The sequence below is a fragment of the Zea mays genome, chromosome 5 (assembly GCF_902167145.1).
Source record: "Zea mays cultivar B73 chromosome 5, Zm-B73-REFERENCE-NAM-5.0, whole genome shotgun sequence".
Lineage (NCBI taxonomy): Eukaryota > Viridiplantae > Streptophyta > Magnoliopsida > Poales > Poaceae > Zea > Zea mays.
The window spans coordinates 158,322,200-158,334,728 of record NC_050100.1 but is presented as its reverse complement, the minus strand read 5'-3'; the positions used below and the strand labels follow the sequence as shown (position 1 = coordinate 158,334,728).

General features: G+C 50.1%; 1 protein-coding gene across 1 annotated transcript; it reads left to right on the top strand.

Moving 5' to 3' along the window:
* Positions 1–1,471: 1,471 nt before the first annotated feature.
* Positions 1,472–7,820, top strand: LOC103627097 (putative transcription factor bHLH041). The gene is made up of 5 exons (NM_001370915.1): positions 1,472–1,664; positions 1,848–1,862; positions 1,981–2,817; positions 3,378–3,845; positions 7,595–7,820. Exons 1-5 carry the CDS (start codon positions 1,599–1,601, stop codon positions 7,679–7,681), a joined length of 1,473 nt encoding a protein of 490 aa, NP_001357844.1. The 5' UTR covers positions 1,472–1,598; the 3' UTR covers positions 7,682–7,820.
* The last annotated feature ends 4,709 nt before the right edge of the window (positions 7,821–12,529 follow it).

Here is a 12,529-nt window from a genome sequence, read left to right as displayed (position 1 = left end):
AAAGTACAAAATTGTGTTCATAGCAGTTGCTATTGTTCCCACAAAATTGAGCAATACGTAAATAAAACGGTGCCAAGACACATTAGAATTATTAATGTCCGCTGAGAGGAGGTTTTAGACACGACCGTGCACCACGTACTGATGACGTTCCACGTAGGAGGAGAGATAAAAGTTGAGCTAAAACGAAAAGTTTGAAGATTGAAATGCACTATATGATAGTTTTAGAATGGAACTTAATAAGGGACTACTCTGTGTAAGTCTTTACGACGACTGATGCAGGGGCTAATGATGAACCGATCGAGGTCGAAGATCATCGTCCACATGCATGCCGCGTTACAAGTTGCACGCAGGCACACAGGAGAAGGTTAAGGGTTTTTAGAAATTAAATAAAAGCCCCCCACCCCACCCCAATCGATGATCCGTGGACCGTGCCACCTTGTTTGACCCTTTTTGAAGCACATCAATCTCAGTCGCCAGCCAAGCCAACTCAGGCGTCGACCATTGAACGACCTGCTGTTTGGTGGTGTCTGGTGTCTTCTCCCCCTCCCAAGTGTACTTTTCAACCCCGGAGCCTCCTCCAGGTCGTCCAGCCTGCAGGTAGCCTCCAGCTCCAGGCCAACCGCCAGCCTCACCTTCCCCCCTCCGCCGCACTACTAGTCCATGTCCATGTCCACGCCCAGTCCTGCTATACTTTCCCGCTCCACTCACATCCACACGATGGCTGGCGCAAGTTCATGCATGCCCGGCCCACGCCCACGCGCGCGTACACATCTGCACACATAGCCACCATGCGTCATGCGTGTATACTTCTATATAAACAGCAGCGGCAGCGACGACCGACTCGATCACCAAGCCAAGCTCTAGCGCGGACATCCACGGAAGCCAGCCAGCCAGCCACAGGCCACAGCTATGGAGTACAACAACAGCAGCTCTCCCCCTCCTGAGCTCGCCGGCTGATGTATGGACACCCTCTTCGTGCTCGGCCAGGAGTCCCGGCTGCGCATCCTCCAGCAGGCAGCGGCGCGCGTCCCCGGCTGCGCCTACCTCTGCGCCTGGGCGGCGGCCATCCCCTCCCAGCCCCATCGGCCAGCTTCATCCTCTTCCTCGGCAGCTGCTGCCACCACCAGGTACCGTACGCGCGTGTACGTACCCTACACATATGCATGCATTGATCGATTGGGCGATTCGCCATGGATTGCATTGACATTATTACGTATGCCTGCCTGCCTGCCTGCCCGCAGCGCCCGCCTGCTGTGCTGCATCGACGCATGGCTCTGCGACGGCGGCCGGCCCAGCCTCGGTGACGACGCCCACCGCCTGCGCGCGCTCTTCGACGCCTACCGGGGCTCGCTTTGCGCACCCGTCTCCGGGTGCGTTGCATGCATATATACTATATCTACCATGCATCCATCCATGCCGGCCGGCCGGCGGCGACGACCCAACGTCGCGGGGACCGGGCGTCCATTGGCAATGCAACTTGAGGTTTCGTTCCTTTCGCTCATCAGCCATGGCCATGGCGCGCGATATGATTCGATCTCTGCCTATGCTCCTCGCGCAGGTGCGTGCCGGGGTGGGCGTACAAGGACGGCCGCGCGTACATGGAGCTGCCGGCACACGACCTCACGACCTCGGCGTCGCTGCCAGTGCAGCAACAGTTCTATCAGGTCGGTGCATGCATCTGCACTCCTTCGTCTAGCTTGTTGTGTGCTACTCTATATATATATTATCGCATTTGATTCTGGATTTCTTTCTCCTTCTTCTTGCTGTTGTTGGTTTCCCTCGCTTCACTTCATCGTCCTCAAATTAATCCTGAGCTGCTTTATTCTCGCTTGCTTGTGATGTTGCAGGAAGCTGGCATTCAGGTTTGTTTTCTTCATCACCGTAACTACACATGATCATCGAACGTGCAATAAATTAAAGCTATATACATGACTTCTCTATACACATGATCATCGACTTTTGGGGAATTGGCTTGCGCAGATGGCGGCATTCATGGGATGCGAGAGCGGCGAGGTCGAGATCGGCATGTATACGGCGCCAACTAGCGGGACGTCTCCGATGAGCCTGGAGTCGACCTTGCAGCAGGTTTTCTCGGAGGACTTCTTCCAGCAGTCGCTGCTGGAGGAACTGCTCCAGCTGCCACCGACGCGGCCATCGTCGCCGTCCGTCTCCGTGGGCAGCCCGGCGGCCGATGCCTTGACGTCGCTTCCCCGCACGATGGCCGCCACGCCGACGCCGTCCTCCTCCGTAGAGCGACGGGCGCCGCCGGTTCCACCGCCTCCTCCGCCCCACGCGCGCCCGCCGGTCTTCCCCGTCCCCTTCGCTCGGCACGGCCCAGGTCACGTCCGTTTCCCGAGCGCCGACACCGACGACGCCGCGATGGCGCAGGCCATGATCGACGTCATCTCCGGCGCCTCGTCTTCCTCGGCGCTCCCCACTCCACCGTCCACGGCCACGGCACCTCCTCCTCCGGGAAAGCACCACCGCGCGCGGCGGCGTCGTGGGGCGGCAACGGCGTTCCGGGCGTACAACGCGGCGCTGGCGCCCAGGGCGCCGTGGCGGCCACCGGGCGTCCCAGGGCAGCGCATGATCAAGATGGGCATCTCCATCCTGAGGAGGATGCACATGCTCAGGTTCAGTCGGGAGCGCACTGGCACCACGATGGCGCAGAGGGGCCAGGAGGGAGAGGATGACCTGTCGTCGCCGGCCGTGCCGACGAGCAGCCAGCTCAACCATATGATATCGGAGCGGCGGCGGCGGGAGAGGCTCAACGAGAGCTTCGAGGCGCTTAGAGGCTTGCTCCCACCGGGATCAAAGGTAAACTCCCCAATTACAGCATGATGATGGCTTGCTTGCTTGATTCATCTTTCAGGAAAAAAAATTATAGACGGTTTGCTTGTTGATTAATTACGCATCATCATTATATATAAATACATATCGTTATACTGTATAATATATCAACTCCATTTTTATTCAATTAAATTGAGAATTATTGCTTTTATCTATGCATGAAATACTACACAGTTAGGGCTTGTTCGGTTCTACCCCAATCCATATGGATTGAGGGGTATTGAGAGGTTTCAATCCCTAGTAAGTCAAAATTTCTCTCAATCTATATCAATTCACTATAATTCATATGGATTGAAAATAACCGAACAAACCCTTAGTCGTCCTATGCAATGCCTCTCAAGCTATTGCACGTGTACTAGTGAAATTTTATTTTCTTCAGTATTTGGGCGACGACCATTTGAGCTTATATACTTTTGATGCGTAGCTGCGTACTAGTCTTAAGCTTGTAGCAAAACAATACGGTAGCTTAAATCACAATGTTAATTATACACTGATTTGCATGTGCATTTCCATTACTGACAATGTAGAAAGACAAGGCTACTGTGCTGGCCAAGACGCTGGACTACATGAGCATTCTAGTAGCTCAAATAGCCGACCTCGAGGCGAAGAACCGGAGCCTGGAGAGCCGAGCTCAGCACCACCATCGGCACGCCAATGGCGGCTCCAATGGCGGGCGAGTAGTGGTCCTGCAGGGGCTGATGAGCGGCACGTCGTCTTCGGAGAGGGTGCAGGTCCACGTGACCGCCGGCGCCGGCGATGTCGGCACGTCGGCCTCGTCGCCGTCAGCAGGCCCGCCGCCGCCGGCCAGCCGGGAGGTGGAGGAGACCGTGCGGGTGCACGCGCGGGCGGCGCGGAGCGACGTGGCGGAGCTGGTCGCCCGCGCGCTGGCCGCGATCAAGGGCATGGGGCGCTTCACGGTGGTGGCCGTTGACGCCGGCCGGTCCAGCGATGGCGGCGGTGACTTTGCTCAGGCCACATTCACGCTGCGAGCGACGGTAAGCTTATTTATTGAATTAGTTGATATTTATAATTACACTTTTCGTTTTTTGGGTCACGAACATGGATTTGAGAAGCTATATGGACGCACACGTATCGGGATTAGAGAACGTATCTTATGAGCAAGGAGCCCTGCTGCTCCCATGAGCAAAATCAATCCAGACCACACCCTCCACATCCAACGGTGCTGCGTCAGGGGGGTTTTTGTAAAATGTACAGAGTTGCAAAGAACATTTTACAAAACCCCCTGACGCAGCACTGTTGGATGTGGAGGGTGTGGTCTGGATTGATTTTGCTCATGGGAACACCAACGCTCCTTGCGCACAAGATACGTTCTCTCGGGATTAATTAAACTAACTTGTTGAAAAAGGTTGATTCAGCGGTTCAGCCACACGCACGTACGGTTCCTTGTCAAGTTCCAAATTAAACTAATTTGAAGGAACAAATGGCAATGTTGTGGTGGGCATTAAATTTTTTTTCTCGAATTCACAAAAAAAAATTATGCATCATTTGCGTTAATATAGTACAATTTACAGCATAGAGTAACTTCAATAATAGTTCTCTAAACAACTCTCTAAATCTTACATTTAGAAGTGGACAGAAAGATTCTTCTCCGATAGTTCTTTAAATGAACTTGCTAAATTTAGTTACTTGCTATTTGACCTCATTTACTCGCGAAGTTTGACAATCGGATATGAACTCACTAAACACAATCTTGCTAAGACTAGATTCAAAATTGAACTGCTCCTAAATATTAGGAACTATTAGAGACCATCAATAGCTATTAGCAACTTGTTAAACTTAAGTCTAATAAGCTTTTAAAGAACTATTGCAGTTGCTCTAGAATAGTCGAAATGCTAAAGGACGATTCCAGGGAGGGCAGAAGGGGGCAATGTCCTGTGAGGGACCGCTATGCACGTCCTAGGTTAGTACCACCTCGTCTAGCCAAGCGGGCCGTGGTGCCCTTATAAGGGTGGGCCTCCCTTCTCTCTCAGCCTAGGTTTTGAGAGCGAGGTGTCCGTCTGAATAGGCTGTCGCGAGCGTATGAACGCTGACGCTGATGATGGTAGGCTTTGGGCGGACTGGCACAGGGGTGTGTTACATGCCCTCCCTAAATTTCATAGAAGCTACTATTTTTTAGCTAATCACCATATAAATAATGTAAAATACTTCCTAACAGCTCCTCTCAATCCGATTTGCCCCTCTCAATCTCAACGCTGGCTTCGCCCCCGGCTAGACCCGTCCTAATATATTGTATTATTCAAAAGGTAGATAGCTAAAAGACTGACAATACTTTGAATTTACTCCTTGGACATACGCATACCTTCTATGGCAAATACGTAGAACGGCTAACCCTTGGACATTGGAATTTGGAAGCACTCGGATCAGCCTTAAAGAGGTCCTCGACACACTAGCCATAGAAAATTCTTTGGTCAGGCTCATAAAAGCTGCATAATAAAGACCTTATCTTGCTTAAAAGTAAGTGCCCAAAAGATGAGCTGAATCACCAAGCTCGTGCTCCACAGAGGGAGGACCGTCATAGCGGTTGTCTCCGCTAGAGGTGAAGCAAGGGCGGGACGCGGAAACAACCCTACAGTCACTGACATGTCGGACCAGATTCAATAGTGCCACACATCAGTAAGTAACTGTAGAGAATCTTTTTGGCGGAGAGGCAACGTTCTAAATTACATACTCACTCCGGTGCAGTAAAAGAAGTCATCCTGCGCGTGACCGAGCGTGCACAAAAAGAAGTCATAGCGCGCATGGGTCTGGGATTTGGACGTTGTTGCCCCTATTAATTGCACAAAAAAAGATGCATTTAATAGGAATTGAACTAGAGGGAGGACCGTCATAGCGGTTGTCTCCGCTAGAGGTGAAGCAAGGGCGGGACGCGGAAACAACCCTACAGTCACTGACATGTCGGACCAGATTCAATAGTGCCACACATCAGTAAGTAACTGTAGAGAATCTTTTTGGCGGAGAGGCAACGTTCTAAATTACATACTCCCTCCGGTGCAGTAAAAGAAGTCATCCTGCGCGTGACCGAGCGTGCACAAAAAGAAGTCATAGCGCGCATGGGTCTGGGATTTGGACGTTGTTGCCCCTAGTAATTGCACAAAAAAAATGCATTTAAGAGGAATTGAACTTGAGACCTCCAGTCTAGAATACCTTTGAGCTGCTGCAGCAACCAATCAAGCCTGATTGTTTTAGTGACGTTAATGCACCCATATCCCTATTTAATAGGGGCAAACAGGGAAAACTCTATGATAATTAATCACTCCTTGGTATGCACAATCATGTCCTAAACGACTACCTTTACTGCACTGGAGGGAGTATGTTTTTAAGACAGATTAAGGGAGAAGCAAAATAACATATATAACCCTACTTTGTCTTGATTAAGCGTTGATTACAACAAACCGTAATTAATACTCGACGCTTTGATTACAACAAAAGGTGGCCTTGGCGCCAAAAACAAACCAACTAGGCCGCTTCCTCATCGCCTGCTACGCGCCTCACAGGAAAAATTTGTGCGAACAAAGAAACTAGGTTGCGTTAAATGGGGCTAAAACGCCTAAGTCATCCGAACAAAGGGTGTACTCGTTTGGTGAAGCTCTGAAGGCAGCGTGCAGCAGAGGAGTCCCCTTTGTTGTCGGTTGGATGTTTGTCCCGCATCGGCTTCGATAGCATCATGGGACTTACGCCAATCTGGAAGATAAAAAATAGTGCACCAGAATGTAAACCAGAATCTTTACAGGCAGTGGCGAAGCTTGAACAAAATTGAGGAGTGTGCAATTGGCCTTGTAGATACATAAGAATTTTTCTAGAGGTACATATATGATGAAATTTTAATCAAATCTATTGAATGCAAACCCCTCACAACCTGTATGGTGGGTCCACCCCTCATAACATGTATAGCGGGTCTATAACCGTATTTATGATCTATAGTCTCATGGTTATAGCATACAATTTCTTAACCGTCTCTTATACTTGAAAAACTGAATTAGTGTCTCAGAGTTGTACATGCCTTAAGACACATGGTGTATTATTCAATAAAATCAATAAAAAAACTCTAAGAGATGACTCATTTATGTGGGTCGTAATAGTGAAGTGTCTTAGACTTAGAAAATCGAGCAAGAAAACATGGTTTAATCGGTTTTTACACTTACCCCCATTAAACACACTTCACGATTCGGTGCATTAATATGTATTATACATGCCCTTAACTTTCTTACACTTGGAAAACCCGATTTTAAAGCTCACGGTTGCCCTAACAAATTTAGTCTAGATCCTTTTACTCTTTTATCTAAATCTATAGCATCACCCGTCCGATAGGCACTAGATAGCATTTGAGAAATTATGACGAGGACTGACGAGCAGTGGGTTTGAAATATGACGGCAATCCCTGGTCGGTCGTAGTCAATGGGATTAGGCGTCTCCTCCTTTGTGGTTTTTCCTTTGCCCGACAGCGACGATCGTCGTGGGCCACAATGACTTTCTCTTCGCAAAAGCTTGACCGTCCGTCGTCGGGCCACCTCACTTCCTGGACGGATGCGGATGACGTCACTGCCCGCCAGCCGGCGTACACGACGAGTCCAAAACCTCGAGTCGGGGTCGGGGTGTGTCAATGTCAACCGAATTTCAGTTGGGCAATCAGGCTGTACTGTACTGTGGTATATTTGGCTGTACTAATTAATATTTACCGTCTGAAACTGAAAATTCGAATCATATGTTGTGCTTGTGCATGCAGACAGGCGAATTCGACGCGGCGTCGCTGAGGGAGGCCGTGGCGAAGGCTGCCGATGATTCCGCCACGCCGCCATCGGACGACTCGTAGGGCGCGTTTGTTTCGCCTTTTTTTTTCTTTAATTTCTGATAATCTTTTCTGAGAATTTGGTTACGAATAATTGGGCCTGTTTGGTTTGTGGCTAAATGTGTCACACTTTGCGTAAGGTTAGTCATTCATATTGAATAACTAACCTTAGGCAGAAAAGTTAGGCAAAATGTGGCAACTAAGGTAGTGAACCAAACATGACTATAATCTAGCTGTGGAGAGAATTTAAGTATCATGTGAATTATATGAGAGGAATATGAAGGGGTTTATAGTTTAGAATCTAGAAAGTGACGAATTCTTATTATCATAACGACTCGACCGATCCTATATTCACCATAATTTTTATTAAAGCGATTCTCACAAAAGCATACTGAAAAGCTAGACATTTGGTAGCCAGCCGCAGCTTCTGAAGGCTACATAAGAGACGATAGAATGCCCCCAGACTATACATGTCCAAAACGGTCCAGCCCGTCAAGAGGCCCATGACCCTGCCCCGTGAAACACAACCCAAACCCCAACACATCACACAGGCAGACGTGTCTGTGCCAGCCCGACACGAGGCTCGTGACGTGCTTGGGTTGGGAGGCCGTCCCACGGTGCAGGCACAGACACGGCTCGGTAAACCAGTCTGCTCGGCTGTGGCCCGCTAAAACTACCCCGAGGCTGACCCCCTGACCCTAATCAGTTTTCACTCATTCACTCCCACTTCCCCACGCCGTACGTCTCCATGCCGGAGGGCCTCTTGCTCCACACCGCCCATCTCCGCTCGGCGCGCTGCTCGTCTCCACCTCTTCCGCGTCATGGAGGGAGGGAGATCTTCTACGCCAATCGTCTCTGTCGCGCTTGTCGATGTGTTGCTCATCCGAGGCGCGCGCCGCTTGTCTCTACGCCATCGCGTTGTTCATCTCCATGTCTGCTCTAGCGGGCGCATCGCCTTGTGTCGCCCACCTGTCTCCCCCCTCTCTCATCTTTGTTGTATATATTAGTCGTGTTTGGATATGCTTGAATACTTGTTCTTGTGCTGGATTGTTGTCCTAGATCTAGTTCTTTCTATGTTGGTTGTTGTATTTGGGCACGAGCACATACACGGTATTGCCACCGGCACGGCACGACCCGTGTAAGCTTAGTAGTGTCGTGCCTAGGCGGCTCCGGCAGCTCGCGAGCTGGCACGACATGACACGATGACTTCATTGTGTCGTGCTTGGACACATTTAAGCCGTGTCGTTCCCCCACCGTGCTCGTGCCGGCCCGGCACGACACGTCCATTTATACATATATACTCAAGACCCGAACCCGGACCCATCCAAGCGTCCTGTGCAGTAGCACGGACCCGGGGGACCTAGGCGGAATGCAGTGGCATGGAATGGTACTTGAGCATTGACCTGACGCACTCGTTTTGGGTCAAATGTGTGCCGAGCTCGAATCGGGCCCAAATAACGGGCTTCGTGTCAGGCTTGTGGGCCGCGGGCTTGTTGGCCATATGTATTTGGTAGTGTAACACCCTGTTTTTGGGGTATAAAATTTCTTTCTAATTATCACCCAAAATCATGTGTTACTCTTCCTTTTCTCACTCTAGGTTTTCTCTCTCTCTAGATTCTTTCTCCCTTTTTCCTTTTTGATTAGAAATAGCTTAAACTAGTGGAGATTAATTATTTATTTTTGTCAAAACCTTATGAGTCATGACATGTTGCATCATGCTAAGCTTAAAATATTCTTTGAAGTGTTAAACAAGTTTGAATTTATTTGAATTTGAAACCTAGTTTGAATTTTGATTTGAAAACCCTATAGAAAAAGAAATAGAAAAGGAATTAGAAAATCCAGAGAAAAAGAAAAAGGGAAAGCAGCCCAGTCGGCCCACTAAGCCCAGCCAGGCCGCGCGCAGCGTCAATTCTCCCTCGTGCGCGCCCTCCCTCTCTCGCTCGCTGCCCAGTGGGACCAGCCTGTCGGCACCAGTTACTTCACTCGCTCGCTCTCCCTCTCTCTCTCTCTCTCTCTGTTTCGCGGGTCCGGTTTGCCAGCCGCCGAGCCGTTGCCCCGCGCGTCCCTTTTACTCTCTCTGCACCGTGGACCTGCCTTGTTAGTTCCGTCTTCCTCGCGCCCACCGTGGACTAGCGCGTGTGCACTCGCGCACGTCGCCGGGTTTCTCGGCCACGACGCCCGCCCACGCGCCCAGCTCTCTTCTTAGAGCCCCGCCAGTGCCCCGCACACACCCATCACCTCATTTCGCGCAGCTTCACCCTCTCTCGCACTCTGCCCTCGCTGCCAGCCACCGCCGGAGACCCGTGTCCGTGTTCCCGGCCATCCAGCTCGCCGGAGACCGTGCCCATCCTCCCCGAGCTCCGCCCTGAGGTGAGACACCCGTCCCCGTGCCCAATTTCCCTTATTGCACCCTGTGTTCGTTCAATTTCGCCTTCGCCGGTGCTCGACCGCGGCGGTCCGTCGTGCTCGCGCGGTGGCCGGCCGATTTAGCCCGGTGTAGTTCACCGGAGTAGTTCCCTATGTCACCCCTGTCTCTGCTGAGGCCAGCTCAGGCCTTAGAGCGCCTTAAGTCCCCTCCCCGTGGTCGGAATCGCTCACCGGAGTTTCTCCGACCCGCCCGAGACATTCTCACCGCCGTTCTCCCCTTTCTGTCCGTGGATCCGTGGCCTCTTCCCCACCATTGAGTTCGCTGTGGCACCCTCTCCCTCTCTGCCCAACTACGACAACCCTGGAGCCACCCTAGCTCGCGCCTGCCTCAACGCCGGCGACTTCACCGCTGCGGAGAGGAGCGGCGCCGCCCGCAGCCGTCTGTTTCCCCGGTCTGATCCCCTCCGTCCGATTCAGATCGAACGGCCCAGACCGCAGGATACCGCTTCGCGCACGCATGCCTGATGCCCTGGCCCGCCTGTCAGCGCTCGCCCGCCCGCTCGCGCCCTCGGTCGCAGATCTAATCTCGGTCGTTGGTTTCTGATCTGACGGTTAGATTCACCCGATACCCCTTTGCGTGGTTGTTTTGCTTAAGAAACCCCCTAGTTTTAGGAAATCAACCCGTCGTCCTCTGTTTTAGCGCATAGGTGCCTGGTTTGTTTTAATTAGACCCCTGAACTTTTATTTAATCACAGAATTAGCAATAATTTCACATTTTGAATTCCCAAACTTGTTTATTTCATAACTTTTGCATATGAACTCCAAATTTAGTGATTCAAATTGCAACATGTTCATAGAATTATTCTCTGTTTAAACAAAATGGTTTCACCTACTGTCTGCACACTCTAATTTTTAGGATTTGAATACGAACTAATGTAGGCGTATGTTTTATTTAATAAATAAATAATGGGAACCTTAGAGATTTAAACTTGTTTAAGCTTGTGAGATTAATAATATGTAAGTTCATCCCTGTTCTAAATTTTAGGTCACAATAAAATGAACTGATCTATGATTATGTACTTGTAAATAACACTTAGGGAAATAATAATCTATTTTCAAATAAAGTTAATGTATGTTATAGTTTATGTTACACTTTGAATTCATTATTCATTATGTAGTATTGAGTCCTCTTAAGATGTGCTCCAATGTTTGTACATGTTTGGTGTGATGTTCATTTGCACTTTCCAAACGAATTGAATGCATGCTCGCTTTATTTAGACAACGAGCAGTCCGAGTTTCCTGAGTGTGTTGTTGGAGACCTCCCTGAGCAGCAACCTGGTGAAGGTAAGTGTCCTCTGACCCATTATGTCCTACATACTTTATGATTCACTGTCCCGCATTACTTTATGAAACCTAAGGATTGACTAGTCTGTATTCACTTATCCTTGCTTACCTTTTTGGGTTATCATGGTTAGCATGTTGATATTGCCTTAACTTAATCAATGAACATGATGTGAACATTTATGATACGATACTGTTATCCTGATATTGTGGATGATCTTGTGATACCTTAGGGGGCTCGAGCCTTTTTCCTGAGTACCTCTCTTTAAGGACCTGTTCATTGAGTGACCACCCGGGATAACAGTACAACCATGAGGGTGGAATGGGACGCCCTTAGCTGATTAATTAGATGAACCTAGGGGTGTAGTTGGCTTTGCCGGATGGCCGTCAATGGGGGCCAGGGCGTAGTGCTCGCTCTGCCAAGGTTGGGGTGCAGAAGTTCTTTCGATTTGGTTTTGTTAGTCACCCACCTTGGGGAGGTGTACTGCGTTTGTACGACTAGCGAAACCTAACGAGCGGCTATGCACCAGGGGAGTCTTTGTAAAGGCTACATAGTGTATTCCTGGCCATTCACCTTGGTAGTGAAGATCAGGTCTGTACAACCCAGGCTGGAAAGGGATCACGACTTGTGGGTAAAGCGTACAACCTCTGCAGAGTGTTAAAAACTGGTATATCAGCCGAGCTCACGGTTAAGAGCAGCCTTGGGATCCTCTTTGATTAGAAGAATTTTGGATACTATTATGTTGATGATTAATAACGATGTTATAAAATCTGATCTCTGGTATTTCCTCTTTTGAGGAGGTACTTCTGGGTAATAAGGGGTCACAGACTGTAGATGGCTCGTATTACTAAAACTTGGCTCTTTTGAGATGGCTCGTATCAGGTGCACTGCACGTAAGTCTGTGATCCCCTTTTTGCCTTCTCGACTAGCGGAGCGTCCCCTGCGTCGCATGGTGTCAAGTCAGTCCAGCCACCTAGAGAGACTGTATCGTCGCCTGCACGAGGAGCAGGAGCGCCGATGCCAGGAGCAGGAGCAGCAGGACTCTTCCCCCTTGCCTCAGCAGGAGGTGGAGTCTGAGAGGCCTCCTTCCCCTGCACCTTAGCCAGAGATGCCCCCTGCACCACCTCAGGGCATCCCGGCTGCTGGAGGATCCATGACGGAGA

Excerpts from the sequence above, each read along its gene's own strand:
- LOC103627097 (NM_001370915.1), top strand. The coding sequence starts at position 1,599 with ATGGAGCTGCCGGCACACGACCTCACGACCTCGGCGTCGCTGCCAGTG. Across the intron at positions 2,818-3,377 it reads TGCTCCCACCGGGATCAAAG|AAAGACAAGGCTACTGTGCT; the intron begins GTAAACTCCCCA and ends CTGACAATGTAG. Across the intron at positions 3,846-7,594 it reads CATTCACGCTGCGAGCGACG|ACAGGCGAATTCGACGCGGC; the intron begins GTAAGCTTATTT and ends TTGTGCATGCAG.